General features: G+C 35.7%; 1 protein-coding gene across 1 annotated transcript in view; it reads left to right on the forward strand.

Moving 5' to 3' along the window:
* Nucleotides 1-22,692, forward strand: part of epha8 (eph receptor A8) — a 366,079-nt gene that overhangs the window by 288,625 nt on the left and 54,762 nt on the right. The window contains exons 7-9 of the mRNA XM_030134865.1: nucleotides 4,010-4,165; nucleotides 9,728-10,153; nucleotides 20,563-20,687. Of these exons, the coding sequence (XP_029990725.1) occupies nucleotides 4,010-4,165; nucleotides 9,728-10,153; nucleotides 20,563-20,687 (707 nt within the window). The remainder of the gene's footprint in view (nucleotides 1-4,009; nucleotides 4,166-9,727; nucleotides 10,154-20,562; nucleotides 20,688-22,692) is intronic.

Below are 22,692 nucleotides of genomic sequence, written 5' to 3' on the forward strand. Positions count from 1 at the left end.
ATGAAAAAATTCTGACAACAAATATTATGAAATTGTCTTGTATTAAGAAATAAACATGAAAATTTAGGTCACCTTTCTAATGAAAAACACACTTAGAAAATAGATTTGTTTCCTAAAAATGACACTTTTTAATCTGGAAATTCCCTTATTTTTTTTCATTCTGGGTTAAATTTTTGCAGTGATTGTCAAGTTTAATAACGGTTACTGAGTCTGAATGAGCTCAGTACTGAGACATTTAAACTTTACATGTTGATCAAAGAGAATACAGATGTTCTAAAAGACAGAGCTGATGTTGTTGTTGTTGTCATTGTTGTTGTTGACTAATTTCCTTAATACAACAGTCAGGGTAGAACACAAGGAGGGGACAGTTTTGTTTTTATTTTTTTTTTATATAAATATCTCTTCCTTTAAACCAGAATACACTTTGACTCATATTGATAATCCAATTCCATGGTTCTTTCAGCATCTTTGAAGTGTAAACACCTCTAATGGTCTTCTACAAACGTAACAGGCGAAGGTTAAAGAAAAAACAAACAAACAAACAAAAAAAAAGAAAAACATTGCATCTGTAAACTCAGCACCGCATCCTTGGGAGCATAAATTACCGAGTGAGGACGAGTAAACTCTGCTGCTGCTGCTTTGGCGAGTGTATGCCTGCTTTACAGCTGCCCCATTTACCATAGAAGAAGTCTATTAGCTGCCTGGAAAGAGAATATATTTATCAGAACCCCCTCCATTATTAATCAGCGCAGAGTTAAAAGTGAATATGTATCAGAGGCGCTGAATAAGGTTGAAACACGGTCTGGATTTTGATGGTCCCACTGGGAGGATCAACAGTGCACAGCCTTTTCAGCCCAAATCTGAGCAGAAAGAAGTATGACTTTCATCTCCTCTGCTCCGTGGTCTCTACGGTTACAAGGCCTGTAATTATACAGAGATTTACAAGGGGGGGGTGGGGGGTTGATGAGGGGAGGGGGGGGGGGCTTATGTCCTAAAATGAACACTGTGCAGCCCATGACACAGTTTTGGAAAAGTTGTGTGTTGATATGTTTGCTATAGGCGTGGGATTCTGAAATGTGATCGTCTTCTGCATAATTATCCCCTCGTAGACTATTGTTACAAATTAGCTTCAGTATTCCACAGTTTTTGTCATGAGGTACTGTTCGACACTCTGTGAATGTTCATATGTTACCTGGTTATGATCCCTGACGTTCACGGATCCATTTCAAAGCCATGATTCTGTAACAATGTTATTAATTTCATGTAATTATATGGATTTTTTTGCATCATTTTTGTTCTATTTGGATTATTGACTGGAATAACTGATCAATAGCAGCATCAAGAAAAGAACTCACAGTATAACAACATAAATAAATGCAGATTTATGAAAAAAAATAGAAGAAAAATTTAAAGTATGAAATAGACAAGGTGGATTTTACTAGAGATTATTGCACAATAAATGTAATACTGCACTGTAAAAGTGATATAATAGAATACTTGAATAAATAATACTAAAATTAATATATATCTACTTTTTACCACCCATATTCTGCCAAATATTTCACACAAATAAGATCACAAACACATGTATAAACACATTATCTGCATGCAAACTGCTGTCAAAACTAAGATGGTAATTGTGTGGCTGATTTAATTATATTTAACAAGTTTTCCAACAGTGTGTGAAGGGGTGTATGTGTGTTATTTGTGTTTGAGACAGTAATCCTACTGTTATAGCGCCTGTATTTGTACATAAATTTAGAGAAGGGGGGGGGGGGTTGCTTATGTCCTAAAATGAACGCTGTGCAGCCCATGACACAGTTTTGGAAAAGTTGAGTGTTGATATTCTCTAATTTTGTGACATTCTACAGATTTCTTTGGATAATTTTTGTTCTATTTGGATTATTGACTGGAATAACCGATTAATAGCAGCATCAAGAAAATAATCTATAGCAAAAAATATGAAGAATTCACAGTATAACAACATAGATTAGACAAATGCACATTTATAAAAAATAAAAGAAAAATCTAAAGTAGAAAATAGGTAAGGTGAATTTTACTAGAGATTATTGCACAATAAATGTAATACTGCACTGTAAAAGTGATATAATCGAATAATTGAATGAATAATGCTAAAAAATAATATATATCTACTTTTTACCACCCATATTCTGCCACATATTTCACACATATAAGATCACAAACACATGTATAAACACATTATCTGCATGCAAACCGCTGTCAAAACTAACATGGTAATTGTGTGGCTGATGTAATTATATTTAACAGGTTTTCCAACAGTGTGTGAAGGGGTGTATGTGTGTTCATTTGTGTTTGAGTCAGTAATCCTACTGTTATAGCGCCGAACTTGTACATAGATTTAGAGAAGGGGGGGGGGGGGGGGGGGGGGCTTTTGTCCCTAAAATGAACACTGTGCAGCCCATGGCACAGTTTTGGAAAAGTTGAGTGTTGATATTGTCTAATTTCATGACATTCTACTAATTTTTTTTTAATAATTTTGCAAAATATTTCAAATAATTCTTGAAAATATTTTCACACTTTTTTTTTTCTTCTTTGCTAGTGTTTTTTGAAGACTGTTTTTTGTGCATCTGAGCTGTTGTGAACAAGTAATTTCCCTTGTTGATCAGTAACATTTTCTGTGGGGGCAACTTTTCCTTGAAGTTGCTGAAGGTTCGGTAGAGATTTGAGTCATGGTTCACAAACACACACACATATATATATATATATATATATATATATATATATATATATATATATACATATATATATATGTGTGTGTGTGTGTGTAATTTACTTATTTATTAAAAATTAAAGGCAACAAAAATCTCTCTGTGGTTTACTTTCCTTCAAAAATCAAATTATTCACATTAGACTTTCCTACAGAAACTCAATTTCTTTTATAAGGGGGGGAGGGGCAGCCAGCACTAATTATTCCAAATATTAACAATCAAATAATATATAAATGACAAATAATTGTCGCACAAAACAGGTCAAAATACAAATTAATACCTGCACGAAAATCACATTTTTCTGGAGTTCATTTTTCCTGCTGGAGGGAGTGCGGTTCACTGGAGACAGATCAAGCACATGTGTTCTGCTCCTGTCCTGTTACTGTTGGCTTTTGGAGAGAGATGATTAAGTTGATGTGTTCAGTTTTTGGTGTTCATTTTGATATGTCATTGGCTACTTTGTTTTTTAGCATTCCCCCAGAGGAATTACAGGAAAGTGACATATATTTATTTAGAATACTGCTTGATGCAGGCAAAAAAAAAGGCATCACCAAATACTGGCTTAAAAAGGACCCTCCCTCAATTTCCTTGGTGATAAAAATTGTTAACCAAATCCATTTAATGGAAATGATGACATACAATCTCCGCTTACAACAGCATAAGGGTGTAAACCACTGGAAAAAATGGGACTTTTTCATTCAGTCTGTGGACGGTAAACAGTACGTAAATGTCTGAATGTACCTGTGACTGTGTTTCTGTTTGTTTTGTATTTTATATTAAAGCAATAAAAAATAAAGTAAAAAAAACAAAAAAAAAACCAAATTAATCAGTTTCCTGAATTATGGACCATGGCTCCTAAGATCCTCATAATCATCATAACTACATGTATGAACTCATTATCTACGTACAAACTGCTGTCAGTTGCTGGTAATTGTGTGTTTGATTTAATGATATTTAACAGGTTTTTCAGTCGAGCGTGTAGGGGTGAATGTGTGTTCATTTGTGTCTATAGTGTTATAAGGCCTGTACCTGTACGTAGATTTAGAGGAGGGGGCGTTGGGGGTGGGGCTTATATCCTAAAACGAACGCTGTGCAGCCCATGCCACAGTTTTGGAAAAGTTGAGTGTTGATATTCTGTCCACAGGAGTGTGATTCATGCCTTTTCTGCTCTTGAACTGTTATCATGCTCTGTGTGATTACGCCAGTGCACAGCCTTTCTCTGCACACTCTCCATTTATTCTCCGTGTCTTTCTGTGCAGCCTGTGAGGTGGGCTTCTATAAGCCGGTGGCGGGTGACGGTCTGTGTGGGAAATGTCCTCAACACAGCCACTCGGAGACCAGAGCCGCTCTCTCCTGCCCCTGCGACTCCAACTACTATCGGGCGGCAGATGACCCGCCGGCGGCCTCCTGCTCCCGTAAGCACAAACAGAATACACAACACACAACAACATATAATCCCACTGTGGAAACGCACACACACACACATCTATATGGTGCAAAGACATAACGTGCTTGCAGCAGATATGGAATGATGTGCCGGACTTATCTGTGCCTTAAAAAATCCCATTTACTTTTTCCGACAGTGATCAAACCTCGGAATGAACTCACATCTTTCAGTAGCACTTTATTCGGATAGCCTTCCGAGACTTTACCGAGGATTTGTAGCATCACAACAGCTCAAAATTTAAAGGGGAAATATGGAGGAAAGAGCAGAAATTTGCATGTATGCATGGGTGCTTCTATGAAACAGGACAGAGGGGCTAAAAATTCAAACCAGATGTAGACGAATGTTATGAAGCAAGTTTGGAAACACTTTGGGTCTGTTTAAAAATAAATATTTACTGAGATAAAAGAGAAACTATTTTTAAGATAAAACACATTTTTATATTAATAATAATAATAATAATAATAATAATAATAATAATAATAATAATAATAATAATAATAATAACTTTATTTATATAGCACCTTTAAAATCTGAGTTTACAAAGTGCTTTGACAGACAAAAAGTGCACAACAGCAGAAAAAACATAGCAAACAACACAATAAAAGAGATGAGTACAGCAACATGAAAACATGACTAGCTTTGAATGTATGGTAGTGGAGAGGGCAGAAATAACAGAACATGATGCTGTCAGATCAATGCAAAATGAAGGAGTGGAATTAAACAACATCATGTATGTCAATATAAATGAAAAACCAAAACAGGATAAAAATAAATATTCAACATTAAAACATTAAAAACTTTAAAAAGAGCCAAAGTTGTTGTTGTTATTATTATTATTATTATTATTATTATTATTGTTGTTGTTGTTGTTGTTGTTATTATTATTATTATTATTATTATTATTATTATTATTATTATTATTATTATTATTATTATTATTATTATTATTATTATATTTACATATAACAAATAAATATATGGTCGGGCATATAGATTTAGGGTATTTCTAGTTCCTTATATCCTCCTGGGACCCAGCAATGAATTTTTGTCTTCTGTTGGAGGAAATAAAAAAAATATGTCTGAGAAAACTGTTGCATCATTTTTTTATTTTATTTTTTTTCAATTAAGGCAATTATTTAATGAAAAAAAAAAAACAAAACAAACTTTTACTTCTCTGGGTCTCAGGAGGATATAGATATGATCACTGTCCATAGTTTTGACAGATTGGTGCTTCTATGAAACTGGTCCTAAAAACAGGACATGGGGCTAAAAATTCAAACCAGATGTAGACCAATGTTATGAAGCAAGTTTGGAAACACTTTGGGTCTATTTTAACAAATAAATATTTACTGAGATAAAAGAGAAACTATTTTTCAGATAAAACACATTTTTACATTTTTTATATTATTTTTTATACAAAAATATGCATGTAACACAGAAAAAACAACATGAAAGTTATACGCTACTTTTTTAAAATATCTCTTTATTCTCTCACAGGTACATTTTGGGAATCGGACTAATTATGCAAGGCAGAGTATTTCACAAAAATGGCCGCTGTTGCAAAATCACTCGTGATTTATTAGTGTTTAAATGGGCAGGTTCTGTGTGTAACACCAGTGGACACGATGGGTTCCGCACCAAACCTGGAATGAGACTGAGATGGATGAAAAACCCACGTGTGGATTAGAAAAACCACTAGGATCCACACATTTAACACAGTATCTTTATTTATAGTCTATAGAAGACCATTTACACACGTTTACACATCTAATGCATTGACACATAGGGAGATTTAATGTCCATATTTGGGTCTTCTTTTTAGCCCAGTATTTTATTAGAAATGCATTAATTATGGGATGGCTCAGAGCAAGAGTGTAATTTTTTTGCATTTATCTGAGGTCATCATTAGGTCCATCCTGGGGGGAAATATGTCTACATTTACCAAAAAAAGCTAGAAAAGTACCAGATACCAAAATGTACCTAGTTTCATAGAAGCACCTATCTACCTTTTTTTTTTTTAAATATTAGTTAAATTACAAGTTAATAGCAATATGTGATTGCATGTGAAACGCTAATTGCTAATGCTAGGTTATGTGTGTGTATTAACATGGGTAAAATGCAGACAGAATTTCCCTACAGGGATGATAAAGTGAGTTAACCTTTGACCTTTAGCCGTTAAATAGAAGCTCATGTTTGCTTGGAAATGGAGATCACCAAAATCAAGAAACACTAGAGGAAAAGTGTAGAAAAGCAAGTGCCATCAAATGTCATATTTTTATTTTATTTTGGTTTTTATTCAACCAGGAAAAAAGATCCCATTGAGATTGAGAACCTCTTTTTCAAGGGAGTCCTGGCCAAGAGGCAGTCTGAAATACAGCACACAGTTACAACGTAGAAGAGTTTACAGGACAAGGCAAACTATGAAAAATGCAATAAAATCCATTGAAATAGATTAAAAACAGACAAACACTGAACTGGATCGGAGGCGGACACAAACATCTAATACATGTTCATATCTGTCAAAAATATGGACAATGTCCAGAAGTTCAATGATCATATCTACATCCTCCCGAGCCCCAGGAAAGAAAAAGTTTTTTAAAAATATATGTATATCTTAAATAATTGCCTTGACAGTTTTTTTTCAGACATATTTTATTTGATTTTATAGAATGTTCTTTGCAGTGGACATCTTTTTTATTATTATTATTATTATTATTATTATTATTATTATTATTATTATGCAGTGGACAGCATTTATTTATTTTTTATGTAAAGCTGTCAAACCCTTGCCTCCTGCAGATCATAAATATCCATTGCTGGGTCACAGGAGGATTTAAGTGTATTGGACCTAGAAATACCCCAAATTTATATACCTGACCATGAAGTATATGTAAATATCCAAAAATGTACTTTCATTGGATCTATTATGAAGTACTGGATACTAATTTATTAAAACTTATCACATAGCAGATGGTGTTTTGCATGAACAGCTAGAGAATGAGTCATGGTTGAAACTTTAAAATAGTTTATTTTTGGAATATGTGTTAAAGTTTCTAAACTAATATTATCTGTAAACAGGACCTGAATGTTGGTTTTTATGCATCTTTTATTGTCTGAGCTTCAAATCCTCTTTATTTTTTTTTACTTTCCAAGCTGGAGTTCATGTTTGTCACGATCTTTAACATTCTGCTTCCTGTACATTTTAAGTATTTTGTAAATTTTTAAAATTAAAATCAATTCAGTTTTATTTATGTAGCGCCTTTTATAGTACATGATTATCTCACAGCACTTCACAAACTCAGGTCAAAGCCTTAAAAAGACTGTACAGAAGGAGCAAGAATTTTTGGGGTTTATTTATTTTATTTATCCATTTATTTACCAGGGACAATGCAGTCAAACATAGTGGATATATATGGCTTTCTGCATAGAGAGTGTACAGTATTTAAGTAGTTTGCAAGTTTTGGAAAGTCCAGACTTGCGAGAAACATTTCTCCGAGTATGACATAATTGTTTGTCAGCAGCAGCGGTTGTAGTCCAGGCTGAAAATTTGTCCAAACTTGGAGCCCATTCCCTAAAATGTTCAGTTGTTGGTTGAACAGGAAAGAGCAGCACAGGCAATAACCTGGAGGGGGCGGGGCCTGAAGTGTCTCACGTGCATTTAAAGGGCCAGCGCTCCAAACCACCTTTCTGGTGTCATTACTCAGAAATAGGGTTGAAGATGGACCTGTGGAGTTGAATGAATGAAGAATTCAGACCCAAGCAGAACATTTACAGTTTATGGAGACCACAGGGAAATGTGAGAAAAGGAAGAATTCCATTTTTTAACCCATAAGAACCCAGTATGACTTTTGTGGCAGTTCCCAAATGAAATTTTCTCCCTATTTGTCCTTTCCTAAGTGATTTATCACCAATTATAATATTATCTTCTGACTTTTGCATTTTTTTCACTGAAGATCATCTCTTTTCCTATGCTTAATTTACTGACCATGTAGATGTTCATAAATCCTAGGTGTAAAATCAAAGGTTATTGAATCAAAATAGACAAAAACTGAAGAAAAAGTGACTTTTTCAATAAAATATATCCTTAACTGAACATAAACCCAGTGTGTCCATCCACTGCCATTGATCCAACTCCATGGGTTTTACTGGTGAATCAATGTTGTAGAAGATGACGGTGTTTCCACGTTCACTACGGAGCCTCTGAATGTCCAAATGGGTCATATCTGATGACCATGAAAAGATGAAGAACTGTATTTTACACCAATTTATTTACATGTATTGATAGGATTAGTGGATCAATAGTTTAGATCAGTAGATGGTTTTTGGTCGCCGGTGGATGTCTGGGTCTTTATGGGTTAAAAAAGCAAAATATCACTCCTTTAAATTTAACTTGTAGAAACCTGTAGGAAGGCTGTTATTGTACATTGTTATTATTACCTATCTTTACACTGCAAAATCTAAATCTTACCAAGTGTATTTTTCTCATTTCTAGTCCAAATATCTCATCACACTTAAAATAAGACAGAATCACCTAAAGAGGAACTTTTCAGTGAGATATAAGAACTGATTTTTAGACAATAGATCTGGAAAATTTTATTTTAAGAAAATCTTCCCAAGATCATTTTCACTTGTTCCATTGGCAGATTTTTTGCTTAATTTAAGATATATTTATTTATTTGTTTATTTTTTTTTGCCTAATTGCTTGAAAGCAAAAAAAAAAAAAAAATCTTGAATTAACCAAAAAAAGATGAATTAAGCAAAAAAAAAGTTCAGCAAAAAAGAAACTGAATTAAGCAAAAAAAAAAAATCTTTAATTAAGCCAAAAAATCTTGAATTAAGCCAAAAAAATTGAATTGAGCAAAAAAAAAAAAAATGCTGAATTAAGCAAAAAAAGTTAAGCACAAAAACTTGAATTAAGCCAAAAAAATCTTGAATTAAGTAAAAAAAATTGAATTGAGCAAAAAAAAATACTGAATTAAGAAAAAAAAAAATTGCATTGAGCAAAAAAAAAATAAAATCTTGAATTAAGCAAAAAGAGATGAATTAAGCAAAAAAAAAAAAAAGTTCAGCAAAAAAGAAACTGAATTAAGCAAAAAAAAAAAATCTTTAATTAAGCCAAAAAATCTTGAATTAAGCCAAAAAATTGAATTGAGCAAAAAAAAAAAATGCTGAATTAAGCAAAAAAAAAAAAAAAAATCTTGAATTAAGCAAAAAATAAATCTTGAATTGAGAAAAAAAATTGAATTAAGCAATAAAAATCTGCCAGTGGAACAAGTGAAAATGATCTTGTTAAGATTTTTTGAAATCAGATTTTCTACATCTATTGTCTATAAATCAGTTCTTATATCTCACTGAAAAGTTCCTCTTTAGATGGTTCTGTCTTATTTTAAGTGTGATGAGATATTTGGACTAGAAATGATAAAAATACACTTGGTCATATGCAGATTTTTTCCAGTGTACTTGTGTAGTGTTGGCTCTGGCAGAAGCTGTTTTCCAGTCTTGTCAAAGTTCATCCATCTTCCTCGTGCAGGTCCTCCAACTGCTCCGGTCAACGTCATCTCCTCTGTCAACGGGACGTCGGTGAACCTGGAGTGGGATCGGCCTCTGGACACCGGCGGGCGCAGCGACCTGAAGTACGGTATCCTCTGTCAGAAATGCTCGGGGGAAGGAGGCCCCTGCGAGGACTGCGCCTCGTCTCCAGGAGGCGCCGGCGTCGGGAAACCCGGCGGGTCGGCGGGCCTCGGCGTCGGAGGAGGGGGGATGGTGGAACGTTCCGGCTCGGCGGTGGTTCGCTTCGTCCCGCGGCAGAGCGGGTTGACGGAGCCCTGGGTGACGGTGCTCAACCTGGTGGCCCACACCAACTACTCCTTCAGGATCCAGGCTACGAACGCCGTGTCCCATCTGAGCAACGAGCCCACGCTTTTTGCCGTGGTCAACATCACAACAAACCAGGCAGGTAGGGTTTGGAAGAACAGACAGTCCAGTATCTCATCAACAAGGTTTAGACCTGCACCTTCACAACAACACCATGATATGGAAGTAAATCTGTGCCATCAGATATTGAATAGTTGTATTTTGCAGGAATTTTTTTTACAGTGATGAAAGTGTTCTGGTTTTTGCCGGAAATCCGTTTTTTTCGGAAAACTGAGCATATGTTCCAGTAAATTAAGGGTACGTTTACACGGCAACACTAGGATCTAATTTTGCAAAGATTTCTCCTTTGCGTTATAAAATCATTCCGCGTTAAGACGAAGCCGCTATGATAACGATCTGCGTTAACATGAGTCCGCGAGGACGGCTGAATACGCTGTAGTGGCCATGCCAGACCAGTAGCTGGCGATGTAGAGCTGTCTCCTAACTGTCCTCCTTCGATGGTACGTTAGGGATTGACTCAGGCATTGGCGAATATAAGAAATGCGTCTCCGCTGGTAAGAGTGTAGACGCAGTCAGTCTAACTTTTGGTGGAGAAGCGACAGCAAACTGAGCACAGTCAACAGCACGTATGTTGTTCTGAAACTGGCCGTTGTTGTTGTGGTTGTTCCTTCTTTTTCTGCAGGTTTATTGTGTCATAGAGGCTGGCAAACCAACTGGCCTGGAGTGGGTTAACTGGCGGTTCTTGGCTGCGCGCGCATGCGGTGACGTCATATTTTACCCCGGAACGCTCCGATTCGCATTAACACGGAGCTGAAATGCGGAGCGTATCGATAACATTCCACCCTGGACCCTGGTATCAAAAGTTTCCGGATTCAGGCACTCTAGGCACTGTTTCCATGTTAACAGAAGGCTAATCCACGATGAAATCTTCCCGGAGTCGACTGAATCCTACGCCGTGTAAACGGCCCCTAAACGTGTCCGGATCATTTCCGTCTGGTTTGGCAACATTTCAGCCAGAAAATTACGCATAAATCGCTTCAAAAAGTATAAATTATGTTTATTTGGGTCTGTCTCATGGGCGCAGCCATATTGCTTTCTTCTCCATTCATCTCGACTAATGAGATGCTCGTTTACAACGCTGAACTTGTATCGACGACTCTGATTGGTTCGTTTCGTGTCTCTGGAGACAAGATGGCAGATTCATTTTGAGTATTTTACCGTCAATGTATTTTGTCTAAATATTCTGTGAAATCATGTCAGAATTCGTCGTCCTTCAGCGTGGGGACGAACTGAAGTGTGAGGCAGGAATCAAAAATAAGTTCAAATGGTCCTGGCTCCAGGAAACTGATAGAAATGGCGATTTTCTGTCACAGTACGTCTGGAAGACAAGCAAACCAGATTTGTTACTCATTGAAGTCATTCAGTAGATTGTAGTATTTCACCACCCGGCCGAGCTGTGTACAGGCATACGTTATTTCTTTGTCTTCTGTATGAAATGCTCAGAAAAGTTCAGGGTTTTTTTTCTTTCCTCACTTTCATCACTGTTTTAATCGTTGCATTTCGTAATTTGAATTTTTTACAGTTGAATTTTTTTTTGAATAGTTGAATTTCACTTTTTTTTTTTTTTACACACTTGTTTTCCCCCTCGGGTTTCCAGCCCAGGAGTCCAGCTGTGATGTCATAGCTGACTGTATCTATCACCTGCAGACACAAAACAACCTGAGTAGATTTAGGTGAAGATCTTGTTTTGTTGTTTTTTGGGGGTTTTTTAGCTGCTTGTCAAGGATTGGAGTCATCCTGTGGTTTCATGCAGTTACCGTCTGGAGTAGTGCTGTTATGACTGGGTTTTACAAATATTCCCTATTTGCTTTTCACATGTAAATATCAAATCCCAGTTTCTGTGGCCTGGATAAGGCTTTTTTTGGAGAAAGTTGATGATGCTAGTGAAGTGCTCTGAAAGAAACTGGGATACGGTAGCGCGTATACATCTTAACCTGGTTTCTGACGGATGCTTCTCCTGCTGAGTGACTCGAACAGAATGGTGGCAACGGCAGAAATGATGAAGAAACTGTGAAACTATGTCTGTTGATGATAAGAGAATTGATTATTGGGACAGTTTGGATCAGGAGAGCAGTGAAATACACCATTCAGCAGGATAATGCACTTATTTTAGTTCAGGGGTAAGTTGTAATTTTTTAATTTTTTTTTTTAACTGAGATTACCTCTTTTTTTCTTGTTTTATTCTTTAATTTTTTAAAATGTCTTTACTTAATTTACTAACATTTTAGAGATTTATGTTATTTAATTCCTTCCTGCCTTACGTCGAGCGTTATGCATTTCATGTTATGTTTATTACTGTTGACTATTTTGCTGTTGATCTATTTTGTATGCAGCATTATTTGAATAAAGTTTGAGGGAAAAAAAATTTAGTTCAGGGGCCACATTTAGCAAAATATGTTCTGAAGTGGGCCAGACCAGTAAAAAATAGTACAATAATATATATTAAAAAAATATCTACTCCAAACTTTTCACCATATTTTAGAGCAAAAAAAGTAAAATTACTTAATGAAATGTTTCCATCTACAAACTATCCTTAAAAAAATGTGGAAAACATTAACAACCATGAACAAACTAAAATATATTAAGAAAAATAAGTGCAATTTTAACAATATTCTGCCTCAGCTTCTCATTTACACGTGTATTACAACTTACAGATCACAGTGGATCTACAAATACACAAAACATTTAATAACAGACATAATATTATAAAAGCTAAAAATAAAAAGGTCTTATCTCTCTTAAGACGTTTCATATTGTTCATATTTGTTCAGGTTATTCACATTTTTTGTGAAAGGATAGTTTGTAACTGTAAACATTTTCATGCAATTCAACATTTTTTTGTTTTGTTTTTTTTTACACTAAAACAAAGACAAACATTTGGAGTTGTCATTATTTATAAGTTATTATAATAGTATTTTAATGTTCTGACCCATCTGAGATTGAATTAGGCTGAATTTGGCTCCTAAACTAAAACGATTATTAATATTTTAAGTGAAATTTTTAATTTCATTCATTCCATGGGCCGGATTAGACCCTTTGGTGGGCTGGTTTTGGTCCACGGGCCGTATGTTCGACACCTGTGCTTTAGAACATTGGGCAATCCATAATGTTATTTCCAACAATGTCAGAATTTCCAAAGATATTAGGCAACACACAGCATAACCTGTTTGGTGTATACTAGTGGTGTGTGATACTGCATGTTTTGGTATCGATCTGACACCAAGTAAATGCATGGCCAGTATCACCGATATTGATACCGATATCAATATATTTCAATAACACTGGTCAACAACAAATTTATTGTTTCAGTTTTTTGAGCTGATTTAGGATAATTTTGGTGTGCTGAATCCAAAAATCACATTCATTTTGCTCAATCAGGTCAACTTTCTGAACTATGCTACATATTGGCTTTTGAACATGTTTGCTTACATTTATGGGCATTTTCACATCATATGATACAAAATTCTTTCATATTTCTTGCAATAAACGAGTTCTGAAGATTTTACTTTTGCCAATTTATGATTAATGTTTTTTTTTTTTTTTAATTACAGGTGAATGAAATAGCTTCGACTAGAAGATCTTGCAAAAATAAGCCTGACGTATTCTGCTACATCTGCGGTGAATACACCATTGTACCTAACAGGAATCAAGTCACAAGTTTCATAAAGTGTGCTTACCAATCTTATTTTGGTATTAAACTTGGTGACCAAGATAAAGTTTGGGCACAGATTGTGAGAAGATCAAATTTTTCAAAATCAAATTAGCAAAAAAAACCTGACCTGATTGAGAAAAACAGATGTCATTTTTGGATTTAGCGGTGCAAAATGGTCCTAATTCAGTTGAAAAAACCTAGACAACTTGCAAAAAACATTTTTTTGTAACCCAGTGTAATTAAAGTGGATGCAAATCGAATTAATTTTTATGACGTTAAAGTGTTTTGTGATGTTTCCTTTTTTAATTATTAATAGGGCCAAGTTTAGAATTAAATAGAAAATGCTTTATTATCAAAATAAGTTTTTTTCAGAAACAATAGCCCCAGCATACTCATAAAGTTCAGAACTGTTTTTGGTTTTGTTTTTTTTACCTCTTCTGAGCTGCTAAGTGTAAACACAGAAAAGTATATTTGTTTGTATTATTACCAAATTGATCAATCTTAGTTTCATTGCAGAACCAATCCTCTAACTGTTGTGTGACATTTGCTGAAACAATTAATGTTGTTTTATTGAGACCTAAAGATGTGGCTTAGCAATAAAACCCACAGCAGCTCAGGGTTGTAATAACCTCCAGCCCCAAACAGCCCATTTTTCTTTTTCCCGAGGATGGTGCATTCAGGGGCGCGTTTTTTAGACGGCAGGACAAAAGTTGAAGAGTTCACTGTTTTTCGACTCTCGGTGTCTAGACTCCACTGTAACTATCATGTGCTATGATTAAACCCATCCTTGAATCACTTACGGCAAATGACTAAAAAAAGAGAAACTTCCCCCAAAAAACTACCCTTGGAAAAAAAAAAAAAAAAAAGATCAACTTGGCCCTTGGGCATGCTGCGGGTGCACTTACAGCTGCATCATTCTGAATGTGAACTCAGCCCTGGCCCTTCATTACACATCCTTCTCTTCTTCCCTCTCTGTCCCTCTTTACCGTCAAACTTAGCAAAAGTGCCAAAATAACAACCTTTGAAAGAAATGTGCTGTCTCAACCACATTTTGTGCTGATAATGAAAAACAGGTTGTGCCGTTCGTACTTTGTTTCCATAAGGACTGGTAGGAAGAGCTGCCACTGTCAGCAAACAGTACTCATGACCAACTCTGACACCACTGTACTCATTTCATAAACACAAGAAATATTTAGCATTTATCTGATTGGTGTTGTTGTTGTGGGCTAATTAGAAGAAAAAAAGACCTAATCAGTCATTAGTTGCATCTTAAAGTTAAGAAAAGTTAGAAAAGTTAATTTTTTCTTTTTCATTATGCAGTTTATGCTTAATTTCTTTTGATAAAAAATTAAAAATGTACCCTGGAATTCCCCTAACAACACAAATTCATCTTACCAAAGGATGAATAGATAGTTTTGTTGGATTCAGTGTTGATTTTAAGTTTTTTTGTGTGTAGTGACCTCCCAACAGAACTGGGAAACCACACCAGATGAGACACCAGTATAAGCATGAAGTTTGAAAAATGCTTTAATTTGTCAAATTCTTAAGGGCTATAAAGATTAAATAATTATTATGTATTTATTTATTTTTTATTAGTGATAGTTAACAAGACATTGTGGACAGAAAAACAACAACACATAAACATAAAATAAACAAAGGGAAAATCAAACAAATAAATAAACCAAAAACAGCAACAACAGAGTAATGACAACGACAATGTCATATTACAATAGAAAAGATAATAAATGTTAAGAGAAACTAAACAATATATACTGATTAGGGACGATAGTGAAAAGGGGAAGAGAGAGAAAGAGAGAGGGGGGAGTGAGGGGGAAAATAATAATTGTTGTGATAATACAAGCATATATAATAATATTAATAATAATAATAATAATAATAATAATAATAATAATAATAATACCAGTAGTCTAGTTTGCTAGTATTATTGTGGTGGAGGAGGTGAAATAATCTCTAAGTGACTTAATAAACTGAATGTAGATTAATTTGTGTTAATGTTTTATTTGCTGCAACTTCAGGTTAATCAAAAGACGGGAGCAGGAGAAGCATAAATAAACCTCTTCCTTTTTTGGTTACCAATTGTGTAAATTATATGTTCCTTAAATGTATATTATTTGTACATAACTGAAATAAAAATATTCATTCATTCATTCAAGTCATTTCATTAGGGTAAACCAGACGTTAACACTTCACTCTAATAATAATAATAATAATAGTACTACTACTACTACTACTAATAATAATAATAATGATTAAAATGTATTTATTTATCATTTATTTCCATCAAAGTGTTGTACGACAAATATAAGGGTAAAAATATTGCACAGTAAAAACAGTTAACAGCAGGTAATGGTTGGTGTAAAATTATAATAAAAACAATTAAACAAAAATCAGGACTCATATTTTTGTAGTAAACAAGTGTGTCTGTAGCTTTACTTTAAATATCTAAATGGAAAGAAATTAGCATATACTAAACAAAATTACTATGAAGGTGGTAGCAAGTATACAAAATTATTGTCTTATAAATTATGAAAACAACAACAGGCAGATAACACAATACATAAGATAAGAGACCCTGAATCGAAGGAAATTTACCATCAAATGGAGGACATTAAAGAATGTTTTAAGAAATATTATGAAAATCTAAATTCACAGCCTCATATCAATAATGACCAGAAAGTTTACTGTAAAGGAAAAAATTAATATGGGTATACGAGTATATTAATGCACATGTGTGATGTATGTATGTGTGGACTGGATGCTGCTCTAATGTTGGACTCTCCCCGCTGTTGTTTGTTTGGTTTGTATTGTTTTGTTTATGTCAGTATTTGTTTTATAGTTTTCTCAAAAACAAAAATAAAAAGTAAATTAAAAAAAAAAAAAATCTAAATGGAACAGAGCTGTCAGACGTCAACAGGCAGACAGTTCCACAGAGCTGGTGTTAGAAAAAAAAAAAAAAAAGCCTGTTCACCTACAGCCTTTTTCCAGACGTTGAGGACTCAGAAAAGGCCAGACTCCTGGGAGCAGATCCATATGAGCTCACCAAGTTAGGAAATAAATTATGTTATGGTATTAACAATTTTAAGCTCATCATCAAATCAGCTCTGACCTGCACCAGGAGACAACTGTAAATAAATCAGTCAATGAAGCACATATGTCTTTAGCATTAACATTCAAGCTAGCTTCTTTTAAGCTACACCTTATTCTTTTTTTATATTATTTATTTAGCTTTTTCCTACTTTAAAACAACACTAATTGTACTATAGAGGCATTATCCCATTAGTTTGGTTTTATAGAACACACATTTATTACTTTGCTTTATTTTAATTACTGTCATTAGTTTTGTTTCTAGCATCAAAAGTTAGCAGCTAACAGGTAGCTGTAGCATTTAGCAACCAGCTAAACATGTTCCCCAGGAGATGGTGATGTGAAAACGAGCCCAAAACAAGACTCAGTTGGAATCTAAAACATTGGTGATATTTAATGTCACCAATGTGTATATATATGATGTTAGCTAACCTCATTCTGAATTTTACTCACTATTACTACTATTGATCAGCACAAGAGAAGCAGTGACAAACTCAGGAGCTCATGGATGCATTTTTCTACTTTAAAACAACACTAATTATACTATAGAAGCATTATCCCATTATTTTGGTTTTATAGAACACACATTTACTGTTTTGGTTTATTCTAATTACTGTCATTAGTTTTGTTTCTAGCATCAAAAGTTAGCGGCTAACAGGTAGCTGTAGCATTTAGCAACCAGCTAAACATTTTCCCCAGGAGATGGTGATGTGAAAACAAGCCCAAAACAAGAGTCAGTTTTGACCTTTACATTTTCTTGGAATCTAAAACATTGGTGATATTTAAGATGGCTTTAGTGATATTTTCCCCCAAGAACATCTGTTTTTTTTCTCATAACTTTTTTTTTTCTTTTCGCGGTGAATGCGTCATAGTTAGCAACACTGTACTCTGTGTCTGCTGGATTGTTTATAAGCGACTGTAATTAACCTTGTGTAAAATGTGTGTATATGTAATATGTGAAGTTGGTGTTAGAATCTGTTTTGTGATGGAAGCTGGTGGTTTGTTGATGTTAGCTAACCTCATTCTGAATTTTACTCACTATTACTACTATTGATCGGCACAAGAGAAGCAGTGACAAACTCAGGAGCTCATGGATGGATTTTTCTACTTTAAAACAACACTAATTATACTATAGAAGCATTATCCCATTATTTTGGTTTTATAGAACACACATTTATTGTTTTGGTTTATTCTAATTACTGTCATTAGTTTTGTTTCTAGCATCAAAAGTTAGTGGCTAACAGGTAGCTGTAGCATTTAGCAACCAGCTAAACATTTTCTCTAGGAGATGGTGATGTGAAATCAAGCCCAAAGCAAGACACAGTTTTCACATTTATATTTTCTTGGAATCTAAAACATTGGTGATATTTAAGATGGCTTTAGTGATATTTTCCCCCAAGAACATCTGTTTTTTTTCTCATTTTTTTTTTTTCTTTTCGCGGTGAATGCGTCCTAGTTAGCAACACTGTACTCTGTGTCTGCTGGATTGTTTATAAGCGACTGTAATTAACCTTGTGCAAAATGTGTGTGTATGTAATATGTGAAGTTGGTGTTAGAATCTAATTTTTTTTGTGATGGAAGCTGGTGGTTTGTTGACATTAGCTAACCTCATTGCGAATTTTACTCACTATTACTACTATTGATCGGCACAAGAGAAGCAGTGACAAACTCAGGAGCTCATGGATGGATTTTTCTACTTTAAAACAACACTAATTATACTATAGAAGCATTATCCCATTATTTTGGTTTTATAGAACACACATTTATTGTTTTGGTTTATTCTAATTACTGTCATTAGTTTGGTTTCTAGCATCAAAAGTTAGTGGCTAACAGGTAGCTGTAGCATTTAGCAACCAGCTAAACATTTTCTCTAGGAGGTGGTGATGTGAAATCAAGCCCAAAGCAAGACACAGTTTTCACATTTATATTTTCTTGGAATCTAAAACATTGGTGATATTTAAGATGGCTTTAGTGATATTTTCCCCCAAGAACATCTGTTTTTTTTCTCATTTTTTTTTTTTTTTCTTTTCGCGGTGAATGCGTCATAGTTAGCAACACTGTACTCTGTGTCTGCTGGATTGTTTATAAGCGACTGTAATTAACCTTGTGCAAAATGTGTGTGTATGTAATATGTGAAGTTGGTGTTAGAATCTAATTTTTTTTGTGATGGAAGCTGGTGGTTTGTTGACATTAGCTAACCTCATTGCGAATTTTACTCACTATTACTACTATTGATCGGCACAAGAGAAGCAGTGACAAACTCAGGAGCTCATGGATGGATTTTTCTACTTTAAAACAACACTAATTATACTATAGAAGCATTATCCCATTATTTTGGTTTTATAGAACACACATTTATTGTTTTGGTTTATTCTAATTACTGTCATTAGTTTGGTTTCTAGCATCAAAAGTTAGTGGCTAACAGGTAGCTGTAGCATTTAGCAACCAGCTAAACATTTTCTCTAGGAGGTGGTGATGTGAAATCAAGCCCAAAGCAAGACACAGTTTTCACATTTATATTTTCTTGGAATCTAAAACATTGGTGATATTTAAGATGGCTTTAGTGATATTTTCCCCCAAGAACATCTGTTTTATTTCTCATATTTTTTTTTTTTCTTTTCGCGGTGAATGCGTCATAGTTAGCAACACTGTACTCTGTGTCTGCTGGATTGTTTATAAGCGACTGTAATTAACCTTGTGTAAAATGTGTGTATATGTAATATGTGAAGTTGGTGTTAGAATCTAATCTTTTTTGTGATGGAAGCTGGTGGTTTGTTGATGTTAGCTAACCTCATTGCGAATTTTACACACTATTACTACTATTGATCAGCACAAGAGAAGCGGTGACAAACTCAGGAGCTAATATATGGATTTTTCCACTTTAAAACAACACTAATTATACTATAGAGGCATTATCCCACTATTTTGGTTTTATAGAACATAAATTTATTGTTTTGGTTTATTCTAATTACTGTCATTAGTTTTGTTTCTAGCATCAAAAGTTAACGCTAACAGGTAGCTGTAGCATTTAGCAACCAGCTAAACATTTTCCCCAGGAGATGGTGATATGAAAACAAGCCCAAAACAAGAGACAGTTCTGACCTTTACATTTTCTTGGAATCTAAAACATTGGTGATATTTAAGACAGCTGTAGTGATATTTTCCCCCAAGAACATCCGGCTTTTTCTCCTAACTTTTTTTTTTCTTTTAGCGGTGAATGCGTCATAGTTAGCAACACTGTACTCTGTGTCTGCTGCCATCTGTCAGAATGATCTAAACTCAGAAAGAATCCTTAAAGTCTGTAACAAACCAGGTAGCAACAAGTGGAATGGTTTGGTTTTTGAAAATGTTTTGTTTCTTATCTAAGAGGCTTCATCAGTTCAGAACTTGGGTGAGAAATTAAAAGTTTTCAAGAACAAAACCAGTGCAGTTGAACTTTGAAAAACTACTAAGGATAAACAATGACCTGGGCCAACGAGGACTTAAACAGTAGCAACAAAAAACACCATTTGTGTGATGAAACTTCGCTTTTTCCTCTTTCTTTTTCCTGTCTCAGTGTGTTTTTTTTTTTTTCCCTAATGGCTAAAAATATCCTCACTGCAGGGTCATTTCATCCCGTTACTGTGTGTGATCTTGAACCGATAAAGCGGTAATATGACCTGTTTCTTATGCAGCTCCATCTGAAGTGCTAGCGATCCGCCAGGAGAACACCAGCCAGAACAGCGTGACTCTTCTGTGGCACGAACCCGACCAGCCCAACGGCGTAATCCTGGAGTACGACATCAAATACTACGAGAAGGTATTTTAACCTCGACACTGCTTTAATACTGCGCCTCTAGAGCCCAGTTGGTTCCTGGTTATTTTAGTTTCCTGCCAACTCATCCCGCTAACATTAAAACATTTGAGATATTTATGAGGTAGGAAGACTTTCCTCGCTTTACCTGGACAACATTGTCTTCAAACACCTCGTGAACTGTTTTGTGCAGGTTACTTCCAAACTATAATCCATTACAGATTACTTGTTACTGTTATTTAAAAGTAATTCCTTACCTTACAGTATTACTGTCTCAGAATTGGAATGCGTTTCATGACTCCTGTATTACTCTCATCATAATTGGCGCATGTGCAGTAGAGCCCAACCCCCCCCCCCCCCACACACACACACACACACACACACACACACACACTCTTCACACTCACACACACACACACTCTTCACACTCACACACATTATTCCTCCTCCTCGTACCTGCTGCACAGAACTGTGAATGTCACACGGCCATAAGTGGTATCGGTGCATTTGTATCGGATATCTTTTACGAGTACGAGTAGACACACTGAGTATCGGAGCCAATGCCGATACTCGTATCAGTATCGGTGCATCCCTAGTCAGGATATGTCCAGTCAGTCCAGCTTGGATTTACAAGGCTGACAATTAATACTGAACAAACAAGAACTGAAACGATGAATTATGAAAGAGCTGCAGCATCTGAAACTGACCACAATGAACATTTGACACATAAACAGAACCACAGTGCTGCAGTTTCAGCTTCAGTTTGTCTGATATGGATTGGGATTTTCTCTCTCAACTCTACATATGTTTTTTTTAATCAGTAAGTTGTTTTTTTTTCTATCAATAACTAGAAATTTCAGGCGATTCCATTTGAATTCCAGGCGACCCCATGTGGGGTCCCGACCCCAAGTTTGAAAAACACTGGGTTTATTGGTTAATCTAAAATTGCCCATGAGTGTGAATGTGACAGTGGTTGTTTGTCTCTATATGTTCAGCCCTGCGATGAACTGGAGACATGTCCAGGGTGTACCCCGCCTTCACCCATAAGTAGCTGGGATAGGCTCTGAGTGACCCCCGTGACCCTAGTGAGGATAAAGCAAGTTCAGAAATTAAATGAATTCCTGTAATAGAAGTGCTGTGTAAAAGGGGCTACTGTAATGCATTACTTTTGTACCGCATTACTCCCAACGCTGCTTCTGATGGAGGAAGTCTGTCCTGGCTTTACCTGGACGACATCGTCTCCAACAGCCTGGCGACTGAGCCGAGCCCAGACATTGTGCATGCGGAGGAGTGCGGTTGGATCGGTCGTAGATAACTTAATCCAAGAAAAAGATCCTGCTGGCAGCTCGGCTAATTGAAAGGAAATGGGGGTCGAGAGAGGGAGAGCAAGAAGGAGGATGAGACGGTATGAAATCCAACTTAGCGAAAGTGACAGTGACAGCAAGCGGCTGGCGGGCGCATAAGCTTCGCCACGAGCTAATTGCCGCGAGTGTGCACGTGTGAATGTGTGCGCGGGTGTGTGTTGGGGCGTGTGTGAGATGATAGGAATCAGCTAATTGCAGAGGGAGCGGCCGGGGAGCAGCCGGTCTCATAGCCCAAACAAGCCGGATGGTGTTGGAGAGTGCTGAAGGATTAGCTCGTCTCTTGTGCCGCCGTCTTAATCTGGCCGCGCTCACAGGGCGAGACGCCTGTAGGGGATTTCAAGTGGACAAGTCAGCAATGTGCTTTCTTAAGGCTTTCTATACCAGTGATCTAAACAACAATGAGTCACAGCGCAGGGGTGTCAGCCGCCAGCTAGCTGAGGCTGATAATGAAGACAAAAAAACCCTCCTCATTTCTACACCTACCACTTCTTCATAATTAGGCTCCTTATCCTTTTTTTTTAAGACATACCGATGATTCACTCACTCCTCACACCTCCTGTTATTACCAAACTTCTTCTGCTTCTACACTTTGAAACTATCTCCGGCTTTAGTCTGAAAACAAGCAACAAGCTCTTCGTCTTCTAACC

This window comes from Sphaeramia orbicularis, chromosome 5 (assembly GCF_902148855.1).
Source record: "Sphaeramia orbicularis chromosome 5, fSphaOr1.1, whole genome shotgun sequence".
NCBI classification, from domain to species: Eukaryota; Metazoa; Chordata; class Actinopteri; order Kurtiformes; family Apogonidae; genus Sphaeramia; species Sphaeramia orbicularis.